General features: G+C 36.7%; 2 protein-coding genes across 2 annotated transcripts in view; one reads left to right on the forward strand and one right to left on the reverse strand.

The window, feature by feature from the left end:
- Nucleotides 1-22,245, forward strand: part of LOC139136887 (BLOC-2 complex member HPS3-like) — a 45,695-nt gene extending 23,450 nt beyond the window's left edge. Inside the window, exons 6-19 of the mRNA XM_070704731.1 lie at nucleotides 2,093-2,223; nucleotides 3,178-3,408; nucleotides 4,044-4,146; nucleotides 4,869-4,955; nucleotides 5,730-5,887; nucleotides 7,188-7,368; nucleotides 8,310-8,408; nucleotides 10,567-10,686; nucleotides 11,886-11,978; nucleotides 12,577-12,640; nucleotides 13,349-13,551; nucleotides 14,401-14,710; nucleotides 15,323-15,516; nucleotides 21,993-22,245. Of these exons, the coding sequence (XP_070560832.1) occupies nucleotides 2,093-2,223; nucleotides 3,178-3,408; nucleotides 4,044-4,146; nucleotides 4,869-4,955; nucleotides 5,730-5,887; nucleotides 7,188-7,368; nucleotides 8,310-8,408; nucleotides 10,567-10,686; nucleotides 11,886-11,978; nucleotides 12,577-12,640; nucleotides 13,349-13,551; nucleotides 14,401-14,710; nucleotides 15,323-15,486 (1,944 nt within the window). The 3' untranslated portion in view covers nucleotides 15,487-15,516; nucleotides 21,993-22,245. The remainder of the gene's footprint in view (nucleotides 1-2,092; nucleotides 2,224-3,177; nucleotides 3,409-4,043; nucleotides 4,147-4,868; nucleotides 4,956-5,729; nucleotides 5,888-7,187; nucleotides 7,369-8,309; nucleotides 8,409-10,566; nucleotides 10,687-11,885; nucleotides 11,979-12,576; nucleotides 12,641-13,348; nucleotides 13,552-14,400; nucleotides 14,711-15,322; nucleotides 15,517-21,992) is intronic.
- LOC139136336 (semaphorin-5A-like) lies at nucleotides 16,557-25,879 on the reverse strand. Its single transcript, XM_070704060.1, has 11 exons — nucleotides 25,813-25,879; nucleotides 25,268-25,416; nucleotides 24,076-24,319; nucleotides 23,218-23,484; nucleotides 22,016-22,102; nucleotides 20,232-20,357; nucleotides 19,364-19,486; nucleotides 18,470-18,634; nucleotides 17,771-17,938; nucleotides 17,311-17,484; nucleotides 16,557-16,720 (listed from the first exon to the last, which is right to left on the reverse strand). The coding sequence occupies exons 1-11, from the start codon at nucleotides 25,877-25,879 to the stop codon at nucleotides 16,557-16,559; spliced, it is 1,734 nt and encodes a 577-aa protein (XP_070560161.1).
- Between the last annotated feature and the right edge of the window lie 307 nt (nucleotides 25,880-26,186).

Raw genomic sequence — 26,186 nt, forward strand, 5'->3', positions numbered from 1 at the left:
TCATAATTCCCCCCACAGTGGAAGGAATTTCACTATCTGTAACTGATTTAAGTGCTGTTTACATTTGAATGATAGCACTCATAGTATTAATTAAAACATCCGCAAAGTTGTAAATATACTGCCAGCTGGTCTTATGTAAACATGACTCAAGGGGTGGAACATTTGATATTCAGGAGGGGGTAGGGGATAGAAGATTGATGAGGTAGCATTCCTTTTTAAAAGATACCTTTTTATATTTTTTCCTACATGTACCGGTACTCTTTTTTCCCCACTCTCCCACCTTTTCTTTTTGTCAAGCTTCTCTGGCTAATTTTTTGTTGACATTTGCTTATGTATGTAGGATCTGCTTGTCCCATTGCAATAGAAGTTGATATGCATGTTCCTAAAGATGACCTCCAGCACCTAAGTTGCAGACCTTATTTGCTTTTGTCATTCTTGTTTTTGGTTGATCTTTGGTACCCATACTGGTAATATGTACCAATTCTGATAAAATGTGAGCGACACCGTATAATTGCGGTATTTTTTTTTCAAAACCGGTGATCAGACAGCTTTAATATTTGATTTACATGTCCCTAGGATGACCTTAGTGAAATAATTTCATACAGTCAGGAAATACTTAATTTTGTATCCATGTCTATAGTAGCTTCAGGGACTTTGGCCCTATGTTTATTACATGCCGTACAGAATTTTCACTCCAAATGTTTAGATTTATTTGCAAATAACAATCATATGCTTTATTTCCATGTTAGACAAAAATCCATGAGAAAGAACGATTTCCATTATTGAACAGCGCATTAAAATATTTAAATCACTGTTATGTGATTTATCATTGTTTTTATGCATAATTTAGTTAAAATAGTATTTTGTATGAAAAATCATGTAATTAGATCATTTTAAATCCCTGAGTTGTCAAGTTGAAAATAATTCCGATTCATTGTCAGTGAAATAATGACTATGCAGTCTGCAACATCATCAACAAGTTAGCATAGAATCCTATGAGAAACAAGGAGATTACTATTTACAACTGCTGGATAGTGGAAAGTCTACTCATCTCTTGAACTTCATTTGGGATGACATTTATTCAAACCCATCGTGGTACGAATTGTTGATTTTTCTTATTTGTTACAGATATCATAATAACATCAAAATAATACTTACTCTGTGTGTACATCTCTGTCGTCTTGAGTTTGTTATATGTAACTTGGTGAAAAAAAAAGTAAACCAAATATATCGCCTGAAACTTGAATGAATTCTTCTGTTGAAAGTTAGCAAGCACACTCAGAAATTTTACTATTTTATTTTTTTTTAGTAAAGATTTTCCACTATCCTCAACACCACAACTTACCATCATAAAGTAATTGCCTTCATGAAAATCAACCCCAGTGGTGTTCTTTGCTAGTCACATACACATAAACAATTTGCATTTATATTCTACCACTCACCACATGTGGTAATGTGTATCCACCTTTTGCAATGGTCTGACCTACCTGACTCTGTGATACAGTTCCAACACAAGGGAAGTACAAAGAGTCAGGACCAGAAGGCATAGCACCGAGTCAAAGATCTCATTGCCGCTGAATAACCTTCTGGAGAGTCTATTATTGCCAGTCACGAGAAGCTGATATACTGAGATATGCGATACTTCATAAGCAGTGCATTATTTTGGAGTCACGTACACATAATCTATACAGGGCGATTGAATTTCCCAACAACAGCTGAGAGTAAATTACCATCATTACATACAACATCAGAAAACAAATTTCACTGAAAGAGACCATGAAAATTTGTCCAATCAACAAAATCTAGGAACCCAGTTGAAAAAATCTGCTTTCTTCAAAGATTCATAAATAAGCACTATCATTTTGTCAAATTTAAAATTCACTAGTAAATTCCGCTGTCTGAGACTGAAATACCTGATGAAGAATTATCTTATCAAGTCATAGAAATACACACAAAATATCAAAATTTACTATTCTTTGCTAGCCGGCTGATTTTGAAATTTTGCCATCAGGCTACAAATTTTGATGTCAAAATTTGGTTATCCTGTGAGGCTTTGTATAATCACTCTGAATCATTGGTTTTTGTCTTTTAGGCAATTCCATCATCGACATCGGACATTTCCCTGATTGGATTCCAGGCTTTCTATGATATCCGAGCAGTCAGTGCGGCAGAGAGCTATGTTGTCATGTTGTCTAAGGCAATTGAGTCTCCCACTGCAAAGAGGTGAGCTTTGCTCTGCCTTGGAGCACCCAAGTCAAATAATGTGATTACGGTAGAACGCACCTCGGGACAGATATCCAGACTTTCAAACTTTTGCAATTTTTTTCTGGTCTACCACTTGTGGAGACTCAGTTTAGTTTCTTGAAAATGGAAAATTTTATTCTTCTCTATAGAGCTAACACAGGATTGGCGGCCATTTTGAATTGGATGATTTGTTGCTCTCGTACCAAATTTTCCATGATGACCCTGATTTTTATTCTTGATTTTGAAAGATTGTAAGATTCCTTGAGAAAAGTTTTAGTCTCACTTTCGAGGTGCATACTACCTTAATTTAAGTTCTGTCCACATTAAGAGTACGAGTTTCAGTTCATCTTTACAGTTGAGTGAAGATGCATAAAGATTGCGATACATTACTACATAAAAGTCACAAAAAAAATGAAAAGTGACAAATACTATGATTGTGTATCATGAAATACTGTGTATTCATTTCATGAAGGCATGCAATTGCGCAGTTGGTCACAGTCCTGCAATTTTTGCAGGGAAGATTCTGATTGGCTGCCAAATGGTCACATGATTTACTTCATTAATATGCAGTGGTGGAAAGGCATGTCAGTCACTCAGTGTCTGTTCTGTGAAAAGAAGAGCATTTCACAGTATCTTAGAGCCAGGTTGCAGTTTTATAACTTAAGACTGAAGCATATGAAAATAGACTCAACAGCCATTTGCGTCTTTGTGTCTCAGACCAAAAAGAAGGCAAAACAGCATTCAGTAGCATCTTTTCCATTCCAGAATATAGCAATGGCATCCCATGGAAATTTCACTTTTCTCTTTGTTTGGCGACTTTTTGGATGTGCTCGTAACAGTGCTTAATGTCAGAGTGGATCAGCTAAAAATAGATTTAGGACGAATTCTTTTGTGAAAACAAATTTACCCTCTCCTGTGTTTCGTATTGTCCAGCTGGAGTATATACGTCCTGCAAAAACCGACATCCATTGAGCTATACAGAGAAATGTTGGACTTAGCATCAAAGTACAGGTTGTCAAATCCCACAGCGTATCAGCAGATACTAATAGAGGCGTATCTCCTGATAAAGTCTGCCCTCTACAAAGCTGAAGACAAAAGCTGTGTGGCAATTCTGGAAGAACTTGTGAAGGAGTCCTGTGCATTGCTCGGAGATCATTATGCAAGGTGTGTGACCTTTGACCTAACCTTTGACCTCACATCACTGCATGATGCAGTTTTTGGAAACTTATCTGTGATAATATTTCACAATTCACCTTTGACAGCTTTCTTGTAAGTGAAGTTGTTTCCCAGAGAGTTCGGTCAGTTTCTTTCCAGACTTATCCGGTACATTGTCATTAAAATATTCTTTTCCGTGGATTTTGCAAATGTAAAATTGCCTGACAGATGAATTAAATATCGCACAATAGTCTACATTTGTCAGTATTTGTTGAAAAGTCCTATCAAAAGTGCTGACGACAGGAGGACATTTTCATGAACTCTGCATGACCTCACAGTGCATTCTAGTATTCACATAATTGCATGCAGTATTGAAAGTGAAACAATTTGGCAAAAGGAAAATTGAAATTTTTGCCTGATCAAGTAACACGGTAATCACAGTTCAGTACAGATTTCAGTAAATGTAGTTGGCTGTCACCAAATATTGAATCAAACTTGTGAACTCAGTCAAACTTGTGAATTGGCAAAGTACCTGAATGTGATATTATGTAAGGGTCATGACAAGGGCCAATTGCACTGATCGGTATATGATGATCAAACTAGTCAAGATTTACTTCCTGTGATTGGTTTTCAATTCTTTCCAGGATATCTGGAGAAGATCACAGACTGGCCATATCGTATTATGCGATGTCAGAGTTGACCTTGTCGGACATCATCAACAGACACAGGGATGAAATTACATCACAGGTATGAGGCATTATGTGTCTTCATTTCAGGGAGCAAGGTAAGTTGTCCAGCTTGGCAGGTGACCAGCAGTTTACCCAGCTGCCACTAACGTCAGCTCTCAGTCGGTACGATCTGATCAGTTGTCAAGACCAATATGAAGCAAGTTTTCCTGTCATTGCTACAGGGGAATGCATTCCAAATACATATCAACCGATATCATATGGAGTGTGACAGTTGAATGTATCTGGCAGTGCAGCAACGTACCGGTATATGCCAGCACAGTACTAGAAATCTATAATTACCAGACACGATGACTGTGTATGAAGTCTACAGTAGAGGAACGCATACACAGGTGCAATATAATTTAACCATTTGAGTGCTGTAATTTTTTCCCTCCAAAATTTTAGTACAAACATTTTATCAATTTTTATGAATCTTTCAAATGGTCTTCACATTTTATTGGCTACAGTTTTTTTTTGCAAAATTTTGGCGAAAATGTGAGAAAAAATTACAGGGGTTTATTTTATGAAGGGGACAAAAACAGACTTTGGCGCTCAAAGGGTTAATTAGAAGTTATTGGTGCATGTTAAAACTTTACTGCTCTGGTATACATGAAGAGAGTGTGCGGGTGTCAGTTTTTGAAAGCTGTAAACTGTGATGGATTGATTGTGAATGGTAACATGTACAGTGTTTCAGTAGCACTGGCTGACAATTTAAGTACCTCTCTCTCTGTTTTCGATCAGGACTCCTACTTCAAGTATGAAGGTCTCCTGGTTTATCTGAACTCAGTACTGTTTCAAGAAAAAGTGCCCAGACCAGACATTGATCAGGTAAGTTGTCAGAGGGGAACAAAAAGAGATAATTAATTCAACTTGTGCCAATTACATCGATGGATGGATGAAATGGCAATACATACATTATTCTACCCATGGTGGAGGACAGCTGTCCCTTGTGTTGAAGCTATGGAAGGCACTAGATGTTTATATAATACATGGAATCAGTGTTCCCTCTAAGGTTTCGAGAGGATGGGCAACTTGAGATACGCCTGATTGCCTCACAGCTGGGTCCGTTCATTTATATGCTAATTTATTGAGGTAGGTCACAACGTACAATGAACGTCGGTGGCAACTGCGTCGCCTTCGGGCGCTAACCTCGAAACACGGAAGTAAAATCTACGCTGAGATCGCCGCATTTCGCCCTGAGTTATCGTAAAACTAATACCGATTGAAATGACTGAGACTAAAGTTGCACAAAACATGAAATTCCACCGCGAGAGCAGTCGGAGACACTGCGCAATTAGCGCGCAAATAAGCCTTAGCGGGAACACTGCATGGAATTGTGAACAAAGGCAGGGAGCAGGTTGATCTGAGGATTGAAGTACCTGAGACAGACTGACGTACTGGAAGTTGACGAGATGATAATTTGTTGAATTCCATGCGGTATGCTGGCAAAGTAACTGATAGATGGTTTTGTTTGGCAAGCAAAGATTGGTTGACTGGTGGAACAGAATAACAGAAATGTAGAATAACAAGATTCATATAGGATATTTGCGTTGTAATAACACTTTCATCATAGATACTCAAAGTTTCCCTCCTCCCATCCAGGCAACAGGTGATGTCATCCTGGAAATCTACAGCAAATACCAACCTGGCAAGCTCTCAGAGGTCATTGTCAATTCCAAGGTCATCAAGTTCACCGATGAGAAAGCTTTGTCACTTCTGCAGAGCCACAGAAAGGGACATGAGTACTCAACGTCCGCAGAGTAAGCCTTGATTAAAATGCCTTCTGCTATTTTTGTTCTTTCAACATGACAGAATTTTAAAATTACTGAGTTTGACCTTTCAAAGGGAACATAGACGTGAACATTTCAAATCTTTTACAACAACAGATGTACGGTTCAACCTTGATATTCTCCATGGCACAGTTTGGACTTCCGTAGACTGGGTTGAAAGTGTAAATTTATATAATTATTTTTTAATTTACATAGTGTTCAAATGTAGCAAAGTAGCTCTTCTGGAACTACTTGATAATTTTTAGCACAGACACAATCTCACGTTGCAGTTTCATAATCAATCTATATTTGACTTGTCCTTCCAGCACATACACATAGCTGTGAATACACTTGCGGTCCTGTGGTGATGACCCATGACCCCAGCACAATTGAAAATAAAGAGGTTACTTTAAAATTGGTGAAAAAGTCCTTGAAAGTCATTGAATATATAAAAGACTTTGAGTGTACAGACCCAGTTGGGAGATTACCAGTATTTCTCATTGTATGAAGTTTTCAGTCAGCTGGCTTGTTATACTTGCTAGAAACTATCATTACTTCCTAATGTCAGGTCATTCTTAAAACTTTCTTCATCCTGAACTCATTCCCATATTATAGTCAGCATAGTTGAATGTTTTCATGGCAACCAAAAATTATCAATACCTGCATGATAGTTTGAAACTTTCACATCTTGCATTTTTAAAGAGACTCTCTTGAAGATCACAGGGGTCATTTTCCTTCTAGTGTTAATCAGTGGTAATGGTCTCATGTTTACGTCAGTGCTTGTCTAGTGTCCCTTTTGTGATGACCAAAATATAATTATATCATACCAGTGTATTGATAGCGCAAATGCAGTGATCTGATTGGTCGATACATGAAAAGAACTCTGGTATATTCGCGATATACCACGCCTGACACATGCGCGAGCTTCGGGCAAAACCAAAAACCTTTTTGACGTTCCATGCCTTAATTTCAATATACTTTATGTACAATAGCAATAAATCACACCCAGCAATGGTATACCATGAGATTTTGACCACTTCACTTCATATATGCACTCGCTATTGCTCATGCATATATGAAGTGAACTGGTCAAAATCTCGTGATATACAGTCACTGGGTGTGTTTATTACTTAAATATACCAACTAGGGTAATGTTGAATTGTTTTGCCACTTAGCAAAGACCAGTTCTCAGAGTATGTTCAGGATACACTCAGAAAAAGTCACACATCTGTTATAAATATCCATTTATCACAGAAATCATTATGTTCTGTTCTCTTTCTTATATTCCCAGCCTCAGTTACTCCCTTGATTGCTTAGCAACCAGCATTCTGTATCTTCAGATCTGTGATTTGGAAGCAGCGCTGGCAGTGGTGTCTTCGATGTCGAAAGATTCCATCATCACATCCTGTACCAAGCATTATCATCTGTTGCTTGATGAAAGCGATTCTTCACACTTGTCTCACATTGCACAGGTCAGTTCCGACAGTTTTGACAGCTTCATAAGCTGTGAGTTTTGGTCTATTTTCCATTGATTTTTGTTCTATCTGTCAAATGTAGTTTCTTGTTCTGCAGCTAAAATCTTGTCAAAATCCCAGAGTCAAGTTCCCCCTGAATGTTTGTAATATCACAATGTCATTGAGGACAACTGAATCTTAGTCTAGACTTGAATTCCCTTGTCAGCAAGAAACATCACAAATTACCCACAATGCACTGCGTTTACAAGCTCAATACTTCATATTTCAACAAACTGCAGGGAACACAGCCAGAAAATGTGTTACTATAGCCCAAAAGTAATGAAAACATTTTCAAAAGTTACAGCTACTCTGCCTTTCAAATATGTTTATTGGTCAATAGATATCAAAATAAGACAAACTTTAGACAGTATTGTAGCTGTATTCTTGTATTTAAAATTTAACAATGCCATTTCAGTCTATGGTATTTTACCAAAAAAATTGAAAGTGCTAATTTAAAGAAAAGCGGAATGTATAACAAAAAGGAAGAGGTTTATAGTGCAGATTTATTATGGAAGATATCTAAAAAGGTGACCACACTGTGGGTATCTGTATAGGCAAGAAATGTGTGTCATTTCTCACAATACTCATCAACCTTTATAAATCAATTTTGTACTGATAAAATTTCAATAAGACGGAGACTTTCATGCTGTACATTGCAGTTCAAATTTTTTGGTTTTGTAGAATTAGACTGACTAGGATATTCAAAATCAAATATTTACACCACAGATTTTTGACTGTTGTTTAATAATCATGTTTGAATACTTCCTGTGTTGTGAAAGTCAACAAGTCAATTTATGCCATATTTTTGGGAGTATTCCATATTTTAAATCTGCAAGGCAAAGAGTCCATGCACAGAGTCCTTGAGTATACTCTATTCACTATTTTCACCTTTTTTTCAGTTGTTGAGACGACACCGACCAGATGTCCTTATAGAAGCGTTAGTTCATCTCCATGACAACGGTACTGTAGATATGGATAAGGCACTTACACTGTTAGATGTAAGTATCCATATTTAGCACTCACTTTTAATCATTAATCATTTCTATACAATTTATTTTGATGGATTATTGGAATATCCGATTTTCCTGTAGTTATGTTATTTTTGCATCAGATGTTTCTTTCTGCCTCAAGTGGATTTAATAATAGTGCAATTATTTGTCGCTTACTTTTCATTTGAAAAGAGGGCTGTACGATTCTGTAAATCTTAAAAATAGGGTTATGCTTTTCAAAAGATGCATCAGCTGTTTTCAGAATTGTAAAAGCAATGTAACATGTGACCATAAGAGCATATGCATTCCTTTTCACTGGAGGAAAATGTTTTGAAATATTACCCAATATGTCACTTCATTCTTTTTAACATTTTTCACTTCTTTTCAACATAATTTTGCCAAAGATACCAGATACCTTCTCATTAATTACAGGTACTTATATTTGCCTTGAAACAATACCACAATTTTCTGGAAAAAAGTGTTGAGTTTTCTTACATTTTAAATATTTCTGAAATCCCAAACAATATGCCAAGTACTATGCAGTTTTGTAAAACAACACACTGAAAAGTATGAAAACAATTTGAATACAGAGATTGTTCTCTGCTTTCAGATATTTTATGATTTTTTATGATCAGAAAATTTTAAAAACCTACTCACTGTATACCCTGTACATAGCTTTAGGCCCCTGCATTGGAAAAGAGTACAATCTGTGGTAAGCAGTGCTTATTAGTTGTGGAACCTTTTGTGTGCATGTGTATAACCATGTTTCTCCTGTAATTGTGTTTCTTATCAAACAATTTTATTTGCACATTCATTCCTATGCCATTGACCTGTCAAATAGACTTCCATACTGTCTACACAAGCTAAGCTTTGTTAGAATATTCAATATTGTCACAGTTGAAATAGCATCAAACGTGGATGGTGAAGACAGATGTACACTTATTCGACAAGCATTTAAGGTGGTATGTGCCTCCAAAGTGAAAGACTAAAACTTTTGCTCAGACTTTCCTGAAGGAATCTTTCAATCATTCCCTCTCCAAATCAGGAATAAAAATCTGGGGTCACATGCAAATTTTGGTACTAGAGAAACAAATAACCCAAGATTTACCGATATTTAAAATTCAAAATGGCCACCATCCCTGTGTTAACTATAAGGAGAAAAACAAAATTTTGGAATTTAGAAAGAGCTTTAAAGTGAACCCCACAAGTGGTATATCAGAAAAGAATTGCAAATGTTTAAGAGTCCGAATATCTGTCACCGAGGCATGTTCTACGTTAATATGGTCCGTTTCACACTGTAGGTAGCTAGTCCTCTAGTCTAGGACCCAAACCTGCATTGTAACTGAAGAGAGATCCTAGACTACTAGTCGTCTCCCTCTCTACATGCTTTCATCAACCGTCTCACCCCTTTCCCTGCAATGTATTCTACCAATTCATTGAAAACGGATGGCTTCAATTAAACTTCATGAACTTCATACCAACCAAAAGTTCAAGAATTCTCAAAATGTGCACATGAAAAGAGATTATTTAATCCTTCAACAACATATTTGTGTTAGTCGTACCGTTGCAAAATCATTCTTTCTATTTTTAATCCAGACAATTGGCAGAGCAATAAAATATTGAACTATTTACAGTATAGACGGTAACATTGTACATAAATACCATTGCAACATTAAACACTATAAAATATGTAAATGTGCATTACTATTGATGAGTTTGATGAAAAGTTCAAAGTTTATCACAAAATCAATATGTTTTATTGCTGCCCTTTGCTATAGCACAGTTTTGCAGGAATTGATCTGAGGTAGGATGTTTTCACCAGAAAATCATTAGAACTCCCTGATATTTATTTTGTGATTCATGGAAATAACCATGCAGTAATAATGGGAAAGAATAGTAATTAAAAACAAAATTTACTTGGCTGTAACAGCAATAACACAAGCTTCTATGGACTGATCTGTGTAGACGGTATTTTCCTTTCTTGATTGTGAAATAATCCAAACAAAAATAAAATATGAAAATCCACTGCAGAAAGACTGAAGAAAAGGTAATTTGGCAAATATTAGTTCATGAAGTTGAAAATTAGGCATACTATAAATATACATATAATGTTTTCAAAATACAGTAAATTTCTCTGTGTTATTTTGGTGTGCCTCTTTGTTTCCAGGTCAGCATTGGAGATGATCAGAATAATATTGAACTCAGCCGTGAAAATATCCATGTCAGGGATTATCTGGAAGCGTTGTTGAACTCAGCCAACAGGAAACACATATTCCCAAAGGCATTGGTAAGTGTTAATGTGATGTATGTGTTGTGGGTTTATGCAACGGATGCCAGACAATTTTCACAGTTCACACACACATATTCCGGTATATGAATATATATTTATATATACTTGCATATCCATTTCGTAAACTTAGATCCACCCACACCATATGAGACAATGGACTGTATCAAAGTTTAGAGGTGAAAGGGGTTGCCACCAACATTGATAAAAATACATTATTCCAGACTCTGGTCAGACCATGTGCCTGGAAAATTTGCCTTTTGTTTGTAAAATAACATGGAAAGAAGCTCTGCATGCAGGGATAATAACAATGCACAACAGAAACAAAATTTGAAAACAATCGTAGAGGGTCAAAATTACACAGTTTTACTCCATAAGCAGTTTCTGAAGAGAGGAATATAATAATTGGCTGTATAGTGGTTTTATTTAACCTTTTTCACCTTCAAAGACCCTGGAAACCAACTATTCTACAGTGCCAACCTTTGATTTCTTCGGTGTTGACAGTTGAAAAAAGATTGTTTCTCTAGGGTTTGGAGGGAATTTTTTTCAAATGCTCTCCAGTTGTCCTGAGATAAAATTCCATCATGTGCAGTGGACACAGATGGCAAACAAATTATCATTCTTTAACAAAAGTTTTGTCCAGCTGTTTAGGATAAGAGCCAGATTGACAATATTTATGTTCACCTGACTTTGCTAAAATCACAAAAAAACATTAAATGTACTGTAAGCCTCTTCTGTACTGTCAGTTTAATCCCTGCATGATGGGAGTGTGCCGTGTCATGGGTAATTTGCATATTCAAAATGAGTTCAAGGGTCGTCTACAGTGACCTTTGAACTTCTCAATTTAATGTTGACGAAATGAGAAACAAACTAGCTACAACTGTCAATGTGATAAATGCTCGTTATAAATGAAGCAATATTAAACTGTCAATCTCAGTCATGGATGTACTATGAAACACAAGATACACAAGACAAATAATCATCAACCCACCTCTGAATTTTAATATCTATGGACCCATCAATTTGAATATATCAAAGCTCACGACATCATTCGTAATGATCAATAGAATTGTCATCACCAGAATTGAAGCTGTCTGTACTTGTAGGTCAATATGGAGTGTTTGACTATCAAACCAGACATGACCCCTTGACATTCAGAAATACACAGCACTTTCATTATTCTGTTGCCATGGTTACAGAGACTGCTGATTGAAATCTACATGACCAGACTGAAACGCCAGAGCAAAGAGCAGTCTGGTGGAAGTGCCCGGCCCATCCCACACAGCCATATTGTGAGTATATAAGCTTTTGTTCATTTGAATGTAAGTATCGAGAGTTGGACAACCATGCCACTTATTTACATAAACTCTGTCTGTGTGTGTGATACATCAGCCCTCGCTTTGCAAGATAAATAGCAGAGTGGTGTGATGTTTGAGGAAATGAGGTCATAGGCGGCCATTTTCATGCATGTCACACAGTGTTGGAAATAATGGCTGTGTAGAAAGCAGTGTGGCCTGACTGAACACATACATGATGTGTTGGAATTTATGGAAGTTTACAATAAATGGCTATTCTCACATCTTCCTATTTACAAATATTCACCAGCAGAGTCGTGTGTAATACATGGAGTATGTATTTCCAGTCTTGTGTCAAGTAACACTTGTGGATATGGTGTGTGGTGATTTCAGTTATCAACGCTGTATTGAAATTTGGAATTGACACGTATATAAATAGAAAATTTATCACGTGCAGAATTTAGTCCTATGAATATGGAATATTGAGATTTTTCTGGGACTTTTGGCCCTTTAAAAATGCTACTAATCTGAAAGGAAACAATGTGTGTTGATCTGTTATTGTAACACAGATTCTTCATTGTATTGATCTTTACAGCCCAGGGGAAACGGCCACTTTGTGCCTCGTCATACTTGGTTGGACCAGCTACCACCTTTCAGAGGTAGGTCAACAACTGACATGCAATGATGGCACCAGGGCAGTTCAACCTGTTTACCCATAATTCCCTGTAGAGGGGGTGCATAATCACCATCGATATCAGTCGGTTTGGGTGAAACCATGGCAGCGAAGGGGTTAGATCTGAGGTAACATTGGTAGATGCTATGATTCAAGTTAGTTGGTTTTGGAGATTTTATCAGTTATGAATTGTCATGATCAAATTACTTCAAACCTAAGTAAATATTGGCAAGTACACTTGCAGGGTTATAAGTATAGGACATAGGATCCGTACGGATATGGATTGCAATGGATTAATTGATGAAAAAGGGATCAGTTTAAAATGGATTTGATTTGTTCATTATTGCTTCACCTTTTAACCGCACGACTACTGTACAGTCCTTTTGTTTTTAAATCCAGTTGTTGAACCATTGTAAATGATTGTATGAAAGTACTAATGAAACGGGCCCTTGGTTTCAGTACTTATGGAAGGCCTTTCACATAGATATAGTGATGTCTCCCAGAGTACTAACCCCTAAACCTCCAATTCCAAAAATGATTTGGTCAAACTATGGTGGTAAAAAGGTTTATGGATGATTCAGTGTTTAAGAGAAGCTGTGAGTTCCTTTTTGTCAATGTAACATTATGAAGTTGCTACTTTGTATCAAAAATTTTGTAGCAGTTTCAAAGTAGCTTCCTGTCATGTGATCTGTAGGTAGCAGGTCATTGGTCCAGCAGTGTGAGTTGTACAGAACCCAGAGCTTTGGCAGATCCACATCTCCCCAAGCCTTTGTCAAATCAAGTCCATCGCACGGACTGAGACCCTCTTCACCACAGACAATCCGATTCAGCCCTACCAGGGATCCTAATGAGCCTTGTCCATGCTGCTGTTGTAATGAAGATTTGTTAAAACTACAGGTGAGAAGTCCAGACTTTTAAGGTTTGAGCCCCCAGATTCCCCGTGAAGAGGTCCCCAAATCAGCATTTGTAACAATGGGTTTGAGCCAAACCATTGTAGTGAAAGGGTAAGGTAGTATGTGCCTCGAAAGTGAAAGACTTAGACTTCTGCTCAAACTTTCCTCAAGGAATATTTCAACCATTCTCTTTCAAAATCAAGAATAAAAGTCGGGGGTCACTGTGCAAATTATGGTACGAGAGAAACAAATTACCAAAGATTTACCAATATTTGAAACTCAAAATGGCTGCCATCCCTGAGCTATCTCTACGGAGAAAAAAAATTTGGCTTTTCGAAAAACTAAGAGGGCAGTCAATTTTCTTGTGCTAAGTGCTTTAAAATGAACCTCCACAAGTAGGGTAGATCAGAATAGAATTATAAAAGTTTGAGAGTCCAGAAATCTTTCCGCGAGGCACATTCTACCGGTACCTTAAAGATTTTGCAAATCATTCACTTGGCATTCCATCATAGATCACATTTGAGAAGTTTTTTTTTTGCAGGACAGAAGAATACCACACTGAACAGTATTACAATTCACCATAATCTTAGGGGGTCAAGTTGCTCCATAAGCTTAGGGAATCCCCCAAGAAAACCTGACTGTTTTTGTAATGAAGAATAGGCTTAGTGATTGTCTTCATGTTATGCTGGCTTTTGTAAAACTTATTATACTCAGGTATAAGGTCACTTGTAAGACCTTGAACAATTAATCCACTTTTTCCAAAGCCATTTCCATTACCACTTTGCAGCTTCACTCATGCTATACTGATAGATTGAAAAAAAAAACTGTATATTATTGCTGTATGTTTTTGCAGTCTCTTCTGTGTTGGAAATTGGCCAGCCAAGAAACCAGACAGCAGGTGATAGCCTCCCTGGACAAGACCATCCACGGACACCTGTCTTTGGAAATTCTCTGCCAGTCTAAGTTGGACACAGCCATTGCCAGTGAGATCATCGTCGACAACTATCCGCACTTGACAGTGGATTACGCCCACACTCAGTTTCTGCAGCAGTGCGATGACTGGGTGGCGCTGTTTCAGATGGTACTGGCCAAAGTTAGCCATGAAGAGAGTCGGATGACTGTTGAGACTGATGTGCATTCTGTGTACATTGAGGCACTCAAAGGTGAGTTTCTGGCTTTCACCTCTGTTTTGTGTGTGTCCTGTTCTGGTCATGTCATTGGCTGAATCAAATACAGGGTTAAATTATTGCAAGAGAGGGGGGGAAGGGTTTGTCACTGTCTTTCAGTGACATCAACACACAGATACAAGCACACACCTTTTAAATAATAGATTTGGATCAAAGAAGGAAATTAGAATGTCATAAATCTGGCATTCTAACCACTTTGAAAAAGTTGGGTCTGTAACAGGTTCATGTGTACCAATATGGGTAGCTGTTTTTTATGGAATTCTGTCACACTTTCTAACAATATTGAACATTTTCACATGAGTTCCATACATACCTTAAATTGCACACAGTTTGTAATTTTCTAAATTTGGAATTGTTATCATTTTTCCATCATTTTTCCATCACAAATCTGCTCAATTTGTTCACATATTTTCTTTCACTGAATGTGAAGCATTGCTGACATTCCATGTAAACTGGTTGTGTTTAAAAGTTTGATGTTCAATGGCTCGCAGAGATGCAAAGGTCAGTCTTTGTTCAGAGACCGATTTCGTAAGTCTCCGAAAACAAAATACTGATGAATTTCAATCTGTCTTGATCTTGCTATTTCAGGTGTCTTATCAGAAGTCGTCGAATTCTTAGATCCTGTTAGTTTGTTGAGTCTTCTTCCCTCCACTGGATCGTGCAGGTTTTTTCTCCCCTACATTGAAAGATGCCATCAGAAACACAAGGCCGAACAGCTGAAGAATAAAGTCTTTGAACAAGTCTGTTTGTAGTGGTCTGGATTTTTCCTATATAATGTTGCGGTGAGTAGATTATGATAAAATAGCCATTCATGATTTGAACCTCTTTTGGTATGAGTCCATATAAATATAGTATTCATATTATTACCAGAACTTATTATTTTTGTCTTAAATTTAAATGTGCTAAGATTAAATGTGCTGGGAGTCTTAATGGCTGTTGAAGACAAAAAATTTGCATAAAGCAAAGTGCATCTGCCAACTATTGTGCAGCTATTTTTGTAATATATTCTGAAACTTTGTTTCATTCATGTGTACTGTGTTTGTACTGCGTTTGACTTTCACACAAACACATGCATACATCTAGAGTTACTTTCTTGCGTGCCAAATAACACTCATGAAATGATGGTTCTGTACTGTGTTCTGTCAGCAACCAAGGTACTGCACTAGTGACCAAAAAATCTCATTATGTTGTTCATTAACATGTGGTCGAGACTTGAACTGATCATTTGGTGGTGATGCAGTTTTTATAAACCTTTGAAGCAGCACATTGGTCCAGTTACTAGCAAAGTCAGTGTAGTTTATCAAAACAAGATAGCAAAGAAAGTTATATTACTGAGTATGAGATTCATAAATGCAGTTATATTGCTGAAGATACCATTAAACCTTTGATTACCTTAATTTTTCCCACCAGAATTTTAGTGCAACATTTTACCAACTTTTATGAATTTTTCTGCGATTTGTTTGATAATTTTGGACCAAACAGATATCATATTTCATTGGCTACCGTTTTTTATCAAAATTTTGGCAAAAAGCTGATAAAAATTGACTGGGTATGTTTTTTAAAGGCAACAAGATTTGCTCTCAAAAGGTTAAATGTATCAATAAGTTGGTTTTTGTCTCTGTTCATGTGCAAAGTGATACTTCAGTCAGAATTAATTAGCATAAGTTCAACATTATCAAAATTACATAATTATAAGAAAAAGTCATCAGTATTATTATAAGACACTGGCCATTTATTTATCAAAATCGTCAAAAGTAAAAATTACAAAATTTAAATTCATGGTTTATAAAAGCAGGTTCATGATTCAGGGCAAATTTCAAAACTATCTGTAACCTCTTGGACAGTTTCTGATAAAGCATGGTTTCTGTTGCTGGTTCTGTCCAGAGCATTTGGAGTCCTTGCAAAGACGTTGCCGGAACTGTTCACCAATACCACAGGTGACAGTGCAGGTACCCCAGTGGCTCCAGCTGCTCCAACCTCGATTACCTGGAACAGTGAGCAAGCAACAGCTATTTGGAATGGGTGGATTTGGGTCTATATATGTAACATGCACTGTTATTGTTTTTTATTTGAATTCTAGTCTGACCAGAATTCACTCGTCAACAACAAAAATGCAGTTGAAAAGGTATATACAGTGTATTTCAACATGTTCTTGGGAGTAGAACAAGAACGTGGCGACCATTTGGTTGCAAACACACAAAACTACAAAATTTTGACAAAAACATCAGGTGCATTTTGATCTGAATATTATGGTAAATCTCTGAAAAAGATGCCCTTCTTAATTCCTGGTTCTCATATTAGTGGATGTATGAAGTGCTTATTTACACTTTGTCAGTCATTTGTTCTTTTTTGAAATTTTTATCAACCAAATAAATTGCCTGTTTGACAAATCTGATGATAAAATGGGGCCAGTTGTAAGAATAAATAATTGTGATAGCTAACTTTGTATTAAGGTTGATATTTCAGATCTAAAAAGTATTTCTTTCAATGCATTTGTTTGTTAAATCATGAAGCTTAATTTTTGAAAGGATTATTTTCAACCACTTGGCTACAAATGATGAAAGTTTTATACTTGCCAAAACAAGGAGGATTGTCTTCACATGGTTTAGTCTCCTTATGCAAGCCAGTACATGGTTCACCGTCTTCAGAAGGGGCTGGGTTGTCACAAAGCCTCACCCTTGACCTCTCACTTGGCCCACAAGTGGCTGAACATGTTGACCAGTCTCCCCACTTTGACCAATTGCCATCAACTGGAATTCCAAAAGTAAAACAAAAATTGCAAATTTAGTTGTAGTAAACTTGTAACAAGCATCACTCAAACTAGTTTATTTTTGAAAAGTATTTTTTCTCCAAATATTTATCATAATAAAGATTACAGTGCATGATTCCTATTTGACTCATTAAAGAAAATCTTCTGGCGTTAATACTGAAAAATATCCAGCTGTGCAAAATATGATGATAGCTCTTCATGAGAAAAAAATGAGAAAAGTTTTTTAAAAAAATTTAATTTCTGAATCTCACTCAGTATGTTCATACCTGGACAAGATTGGTCTCCACATTGCTCAGACTTGTACAAGTCCCCTTCGCAGTACAACCCACCGTGCAATGGTGTTGGGTTGTCACACACCCTCACTTGGTGGCGCTGTCCACCGCAGGTCTCTGAGCACGGCGACCACTGGGACCACTCTGACCAACCTCCATTGACTGAAAGTTTTACAGATAGGTGTCAATGCAGAGAGGATGACGTCCTAATCAACATTACCATTACTATCATCAGTTCTCTTCAAAGAAAATATTGTAACAATTCAGACTTCAGGTGTTCTTTCGCCATCTTGGTGATGATTAAGAATTACAGACGATTTTCAAGTGAGACCCTACACAGGTTTCGATTTCCCTGTCTATATGTCCAGTGAACCATTCAGTCACAAGAATATATCATTTAGAAGTTTGTCCGATAAAGTCCAGTATTTTGAAAGTTGACCGTAATTAAAACATGTGTTCATCTTGAAAACAAGCTTTCTTACTGTTGTAATACCAAACCGTGAAAAATGTAATGGAAAATATATAATTATGTGCAACAATCAGAAATTTCGAAACTCTTCTTTAGGAAATGATAGGACTTAATCTCTTACCAGAAATGGTATTACTATTTAACAGACTTTACAAATATTTAGTATGCATTTTGCACTGCGTAATACATATCACTATGTATTCAGCACAGTAATTGTTACTCACTTGGGCATGGTGATGAAGATGTACACGTCTCGTGTTCCATTGCTACACCATCACATATCATGCCACTCTCTGGATTGGTACATGTCCTTGACCTTGACATTGTTCCTGACCCACAGGTCACGCTGCAAGGCGACCAGGGTGACCAGGGTGTCCATATACTCATTTCTGGTGTAGAGATAAATGAATTAGTGAAATCAAGTATGGGCGGGACTAGTTTTTAGTCCCCTCGGACAAAGTCCCGAGGACTTATAGATTTTGTTGTGTCCGTGCTTGCGTCTGTGCGTCTGTTCACATAAATTTCTCGAAGATGCCTGGAGCGATTTCTCTCAAACTTTATACAAGGATTACTCCATATGTCATACGTTTGCAGGTCAATGTTTTGTGATACAATCAAATATGATCACCATTTCTGTCAATGGTTTCAATTCCATTCCATTTCAATTTAATTAACCAGGTGGGGACTATGTCATTGACAATGACTTGTTTTAGGAGGAAAAAACCTGTCCACATCAGCTATCTGAATCAATATAATCACATCCATCAAGACCAACCTCAGCATAGGATTTGACTAGCACTACACAAATTTCTTTTCACAAATAGTGTATACCAACAATACGGCGTATCTATTCCAATACATTTGTGCTTCTTCACTACTTTGCATGTACCACTTGATTGAGAATGTGATCTGATAGTACACCTCTTAATTATTTGAGATTCCATTCAATCCTGTCCAGTTGAAAAGACGGATCACAATGAACAAACATGAACCATGTAAATTAAATCCTTTTAATGTTATAATTCTGTACAAACATCCATCCATCACATTCAGAAGCCTAGGGATGAAACAAATTGTAGTGATAAGAGGGTTAACTTGCTTCTTTTCTAAAGTCTTACCTATACAATCAAATCCATTTCCAAAGTAACCTTCCTGGCAATCACACTTGTACGACCCTTCTGTGTTCATACAGCTAGCGTATGTATCACAATTGTGAATGTTAAGTTCACATTCATCCATGTCTAGGCAACAACAAAAGAAGACATAATCTTGCATATGTTGTTAACATAAACCACTGAATGATAAGATTTTCTATTCACAGTTAACATTTTGGCGACTGTACTGGTGTACCTATAGCAGCTTTACAGATACTTTAGTGTCTCGCAGTATTTTTATGAGCATTCCCAAATATCCTGATTTTCACCTCACCATTAAATCTATTCTTGATAATGTTTTCAAGGATATTCTTCATAGCAGTATTGTCCACATGAAGACTAATTTGCCCAATTTCTCATGTTAATTTGAAGTCAAAGTGTGAAAACAATGTAATTGTAATTTGTAATTTTATTATTCAAAGTCAATGCATCCGTGAATGGATTTTCATGCATTGAATAAAATACATGCAAATATACAGAATAAAAATAAATAAATAATTCATTAAAAGACCAGTATGAAAACATTATGAAACTACACATCAAGAGGATAAGCATAAAAAGTGAGTGCCCACAGAACATTCAATTAAAACAAGCAGGAAGTTGACATGCAGATCGGTCAAGAGATGGCTCAGAAAAGAATAAACAGCCACAGTAAAGTAGTTTAAATTATAGTATTGGCAATGGTTGATGAACGATATTTGAATGAGCGACTGTGGGCTTTAGAAACATGATATGTATGTTAATCAACAATTAAAGTAATTGTATCGATATGTTGAGATGAACAAGCTGTCTTCAGTATATCCAATGTAGTAATGTGACAGACTATCAGTACCTGTACACTCCTTCTCTCCGTCACCTTGGTAACCATCTGGACAGATGCATTCATATGATCCTTCAGTGTTCTCACACACAGCCTCTGGTAAACACTGTGCCTGACCATTTTCACATTCATTCATATCTAACATGACAGATATAGGGAAGAATTTTTATTTAATATCAGTGACATTAGAGAAATCTCCGTTGAATTTACATATTCTTGAAACAGTATAATTTCCTATGATAATGATAGTAGTTCCGCAATGCGAACAAACACTATGGCACAACACCTTGAACAATAGACCTTGTCCACATGATTGTAATTTTCAAGGCCTGGAGTACCTTTCCTAGTAAATAATAATTAGAAACACTATCTACAAGATAATTCTGAATTGTAATACAACTTGGCATGATTCCAGCAGTCCTGCCTGGACAGCTTCATTGAGTTCTCATTCTGCGTATCAAATTAAGAGATACCTCACTGTGATATCTCTCTGTTTTAATTTGCTAATGCTGTTACCTTTCCAATTAAAAAACCATCACAATATAAGGTAGATCCCGAGAGCTTGTATTTATGGAAATAGAGCTCATTGATATCGTATATGCAAATTGCTTTTAATTGCTTAATACGGTTCTGTTTAACTTGATTATTTTATTACTTCCCATTTTGAAGTATCTTTTGATGCACATTGTGTCTTGTGAGAGAATTTTAAATAACAGGCTAGTGGCCCAGTGTTGATCCCAAGTACACTTTGTATTGGAGTATCAGTGATAACCTTGGTCATATTATACAACTGACAAGACAACATAATTCAATGTCAAAGCCTTGTATGTTGATTATAGTGAGATCATTCCCAATGGCTAATCAGAGCCTCATACGTCAAAATTATAAGGTGATTTTTCACACAACAACAGTGGTGACATTCCTATCAGTATTGAATTGAATGAAAAAGTACAGAGCTCCATCAGTTAAGCCGGATTAAAATTGATCTAGGGATTTGTTGCAATTCAGCACATTACAGACCATTCGATATATGAAAGATATTTTCACCAAAATTCACTATTGAATTTGAAACATAAAAGCAAAAGACAGATCCATTGGAAGAAATAAAACATCCAATTCAAATGTTTTTGCTCCATAAATATGTGTGATAATAATATTCGACACTTAATGGTTTGTATTTGACAGTTAATATGATTTGCAGAATGGATTCCTGACGCTAACTCCCCTTAGACCTCAAAATGTGTGAGATACATGTCAAAAAACAACAAAACATCATGAATCTTTTAGGTTATTAATGGACTAGGTCAGTTGTCTCTCACTGGAGTATGAATATGACCTTTCACCATCATTTCCTTGACAACGGTTCAGCCATGTCACATCACCGGCTGAACCATTTACCGGAAGGGGTGGAAAAGTTGTAATTTGTGATAATTGGTAAGGATTAACATGTCACTCCATACTTATTGTGAATGGCTGATTTTTTATTTGTCCCAACAAAGCTGAAATTCACTTATTCAGGTCACCATGAAATGCTGAAGCCATACATATTTGATGAAGGCTTGTTTCCAAGTCTCATAAACATAAAGCCATATTCAAACACTAACATTTATGTCATTCAAAAGTTGGAGAAGTCAACGCTGATATATTTAGCACTAAAAGTACAGTTTTTCAATTAATTATTTGTCGGACTGAAACAAGAATTTTCCTTGAACAAAAAGTACAATGAAATGAGCTGACAAATCATTAACCAACAATCCTCTTTTCACATTCCAGATCCCAGATGTAAGGTCACTGACCTTTACAGATATTACCGTTGCCTTGGTAACCAACAGTACACTGGCACACTTTTCGTGGTCCATTTTGTGTGCAAACCCTGCTGTGATCTAAAATGAGACAAAAATCAAAGGAAACTTTCAGTACAATCATGTAAATACAACAAGATATATGTATATATTTTATCTGACACCTGAAGTTTTGTAATTTTCAAATTATGTTGTATATTAAACTGGAGCTGTGTTCAAATTAACATGAGAAATGGGTCAGTATTTTATTCAATGAAAGCTGTTTTCTTGATGATTTTTATTGGCTTTTTCTTTTCCCCAGCCCTTCCCAAACTCCATTGCAGTCCCTCAGATGAAATCAATGAACACTACATCTACCATTGATGCAATGAATACTGCGATGCAGTGTAAAATAATAGTACAGTGTATTTCTGGTGAAGTTATGAAAGAAAGCTTTAGTTTACAGCATTCTGTTCCAGTATCAAACATAAATAAGTATTTGTTTGAAAATTTGAGCAATCATAGTCCAAGAGTTTTTTACTCCATCTATTGTCACATCTCCAGTAAAAGTGTGTATGGCCATCAGTTTGGTCATCACATCATTTACCATAACCATGAGAGAACATGAATTATTATTATCTGGTATTTTTAGTATCCACACGTCAAATGTAATTTAAAAATTGTGACCCTCACACTCAATCATTTCTGTGTCACCACATCTCACTTTGCCCAAAATGTGGTCAGGTTGTGAATAACTGAACTACTTCATCTACAGGTAGTGTGCATGCTACTGTTCACATCTTTGTTAACATGTTCAGTTTTTCAAACAGAATACCAGTACATGGGATATTTGAAACCTTGTATCAATTCATAAGGTGTTCACAGCTCATGTCTGGTTGATTTGGAACAGAATACTGGAAACTTCACTAAATTCACCAAAAATATATGAGCTAGTATTTTACAGGTCATAGCAGCATTCACAATATCAATGGTAGAATTAGGGTTCATTGATTTCTGCATAACTTATAAGCCCTCCCAGAAGCGTTTGTTCTGAAGAATATCCTTGTTTGACTTAACAGAAAAGGATAGCTTCTCAGAGGAACATGGTCAGTTAGCCAACTGTACAGCTACCTTGGAATATTTTGTGATCATCAAAATAGGGGAATCAGTCATCGTTGCCTTTGTACTGCACTTCAGTAAGAAAATGACCAGCCTACCTAACTGAATGTTGAAATTCCTCTCTGCAATCTGCACTCGTCCCGGGATGCCTTCTTTACTTCCGTAGATGCGTACGCTGACAACTCCAAAGTCTGTCAACTGCATGCTGTGACTGTCCATCGTTGTGCCGTCCACGTCTTCCAGAACTTTAAATTCCAACGGTGACACAGATTTTGTCCAAATGTATTTCATGGCAGAGGCTGGTATGGTGTAGTGGTCTTCTAGATCAATATGCAAATTGTCACCAACGAGATAAGGTCCTAAATCTGTGGAAGATTCAAGGATACAAGAATCAGTTGTTTTCATTGGTCCAGACACATCATGTGACTTTTATTTGCTTACATCACTTTTTACAGAAATGGAGTTGCTGGCAAGCCCTATTAAGTGTACTATAATAAAGGCAAATTCTAGCACACAGAGTGTCTGCTTATTGTTGCATGCTTTGGTTTCATCAACTTCTTTTAATCATTGGTTGGTAAAATAATAAAATCAATGTCAATACATGGAGTTGTTTATTTGTTGTTGCTAATAAAAAATCTACATAATAGTAATCAGTACAAACAAACAAACCCACATGTGTACAAACGTACTTCTATGCACGTTTGCACATGTGGGTTTGTTTGTACCGTGGTCCATTCAAATTCAAGGTTTGACCTATTGTTTTCTTTCATAGAGTTGGACCTCTGGACAGGGAAATAGGGGTGGAAGGGTGACAAAGGGATTGCTTGACCAAAATTGTGATGTTGGTCATTAACTAGCATTCAATATTTGGACATCAAATAAAGAATTTTATAAAAACTAGTTTCTCTTCTTTACTTTTCTCAATATCTCTTTCTTCCACGTTTTTTTTCTCTTACCTACTGGTCGACATTGCACAATGAAATAAACTCTGTTCTTTGATGGGTATCTGACTTCATCATCGTCAAGCTGATACGCTCTGATGTTTTTCTGAAAAGGGAGTTGATCCTCCGATATCTCAATCCAGTATTTGTTTTCGTAGAAGTCGTCCTCTTTGATGGAGATATGGTCAGGCTTTTGCCGTCGTTTGTTAGGTGCATGTTTTCTCCAATCATGCCGGGGGCTGTTATTCTTTCCTTGAAGCTGAGATCACCAAAAATTAAAGAAAGGTCCAAGAATGGCAACATTTTGTCAAGTAAGAAGATCTGACGTAACATGCATGAAAAAAGAAATAGTACTGAAATGTGTTCAATAGATGATCTTGTTCAGTGTTCTCCTATTTCGCAAAAAAATTTCCCAGATGAGACGAGGACAATTCCAAACTTTGCAGTGACTGAGCACTTTTACCGTATACGGATAAATGCAAGTATGCGGTGACTGGGTACATCTTGTGTGATATTTCACATTCATCAATTGGTATGTTAAACTGAAACCTGGCATACATTGAAAGATTCCCCTTAGGGACTGATCAGTTTCTTGGGGGGGTTGTCCGTAAAGTAACCTTACATTTGGTTTGAGAATAAAGTTCAGTTGGTCTCTTCAGAAATTATAAAATGAAATATTTTACTATTTTGTGGACTGGAATTAGTCACAAAGACACATGAATTGCTTAAAATCAGATGGTAACAGGTATTTCTCTGGCATGTACTCAAATTAAAACCAGTGGTTCTGGACTAACTTTTCCTTTAATTCTGCTTGTCTGCCCATAGTATATAATGTTAAAAATGGTGATGTAATTTCAACATTTGGTTATGCTCCATCTTCATACCGAAATAGTAATTTCTTTTACTGTATTAAAAGCAATCATACGCTGGGTGAATCTCTTGATTATGTTTTCATGCACACTGTCAGCAATATTGAACAGCGCCGCTTACGCCAGACTCTGGTAATTTTCAACTTTTCACCTATGGGGCTTCGTACGTGAGAGACAGGTCGCTGACATTTGCTCGGTTGGTGTGTATTCCGATAAAGCAAATATATATTTAGCCGCTATAATCAATGAAAACGGTCTTTACAAAGGAAACCTACATATCTCAAATAAAAATATTATTTGAAATATTTTTACCTGCGGAAATAAGGCGGTAGACCAACGTAATGTTTGTACCACTGTAATTCATCGTGATTGAATTCGCCTTCAATATCTACGTCAAATTTTGCGTCATCGCCCACGTCACGGCTCATCACACAAACCCGTGGCTCTTTGATGACGTCACATAGCGTTGTCGGGGCGATGGTTAGAACTGGTACATACAAAATAAGCAAAAAAGATACAAGTGTTAAATTTTACGCCGCAGTAGGTGGAACTGATAAAAAATAAGTACTGTCAAAGCAGAATTGTCTTTTAATTATGACATTAAATAATAGCTCCCGATATCAAACGTTACTACAAACAGTCTACCTTACGTAGACAAAGTCTTCAGTTTACTAGGCCTATGTGCATAGTTTACAAACAAACAACATCTGGTATCGTATTATGCATATGAAACTTTGGCAGAGAGAGAGAGCAATGTGTCAATCATTTTGATATTACTGTTTTCTGAATAAATGACTTTAGGCCTATCTATAAAAAGAAACAATTTTACCGCACGCAGTAGACGATCAGGGGCCAGTTTCATAATTTGATATTTTGGACGTACCTTGAGCACAGATGTATGCTGGGATACCCAGGATCAAGCATGCTAATAAAAAAACTCGCAATTCCATGGATCGCTGAGCCTACTTCCGAAATTTACATCTTGGTAATGAGATCGGGATGAAAACGTGAGATGAATTAATAAAATGGCTTAGGATATGTAAAACGCATGTTCGGTTATCAAGATGGAACATTCGTCGGGATTCCTTCCAAAGTGTGCGTGGCGCGCAGATGTTAATATTCTCGAATGTGCGCGTTCTCAAGAAGTCGCGCAGAAAAGTTCGAAACCAACGTTCTAAGATGATTTCAGAGGTTGTAATATTTAGCTTGCCGTTTCGTAGTTAGTTTTACTTCGTTAGAAGATGGAAAAAAGTTTAT

Source organism: Ptychodera flava, chromosome 7, assembly GCF_041260155.1.
Source record: "Ptychodera flava strain L36383 chromosome 7, AS_Pfla_20210202, whole genome shotgun sequence".
Lineage (NCBI taxonomy): Eukaryota > Metazoa > Hemichordata > Enteropneusta > Ptychoderidae > Ptychodera > Ptychodera flava.

Bases quoted from the DNA above. Each gene is read 5' to 3' on its own strand.
- LOC139136336 (XM_070704060.1), bottom strand. From the start codon at position 25,879: ATGGAATTGCGAGTTTTTTTATTAGCATGCTTGATCCTGGGTATCCCA. The intron at 18,635-19,363 runs GTAAGACTTTAG...TCTCTACACCAG, and splicing joins AAATGGATTTGATTGTATAG to AAATGAGTATATGGACACCC. The intron at 17,485-17,770 runs GTATGAACATAC...TTGGAATTCCAG, and splicing joins TGGAGACCAATCTTGTCCAG to TTGATGGCAATTGGTCAAAG.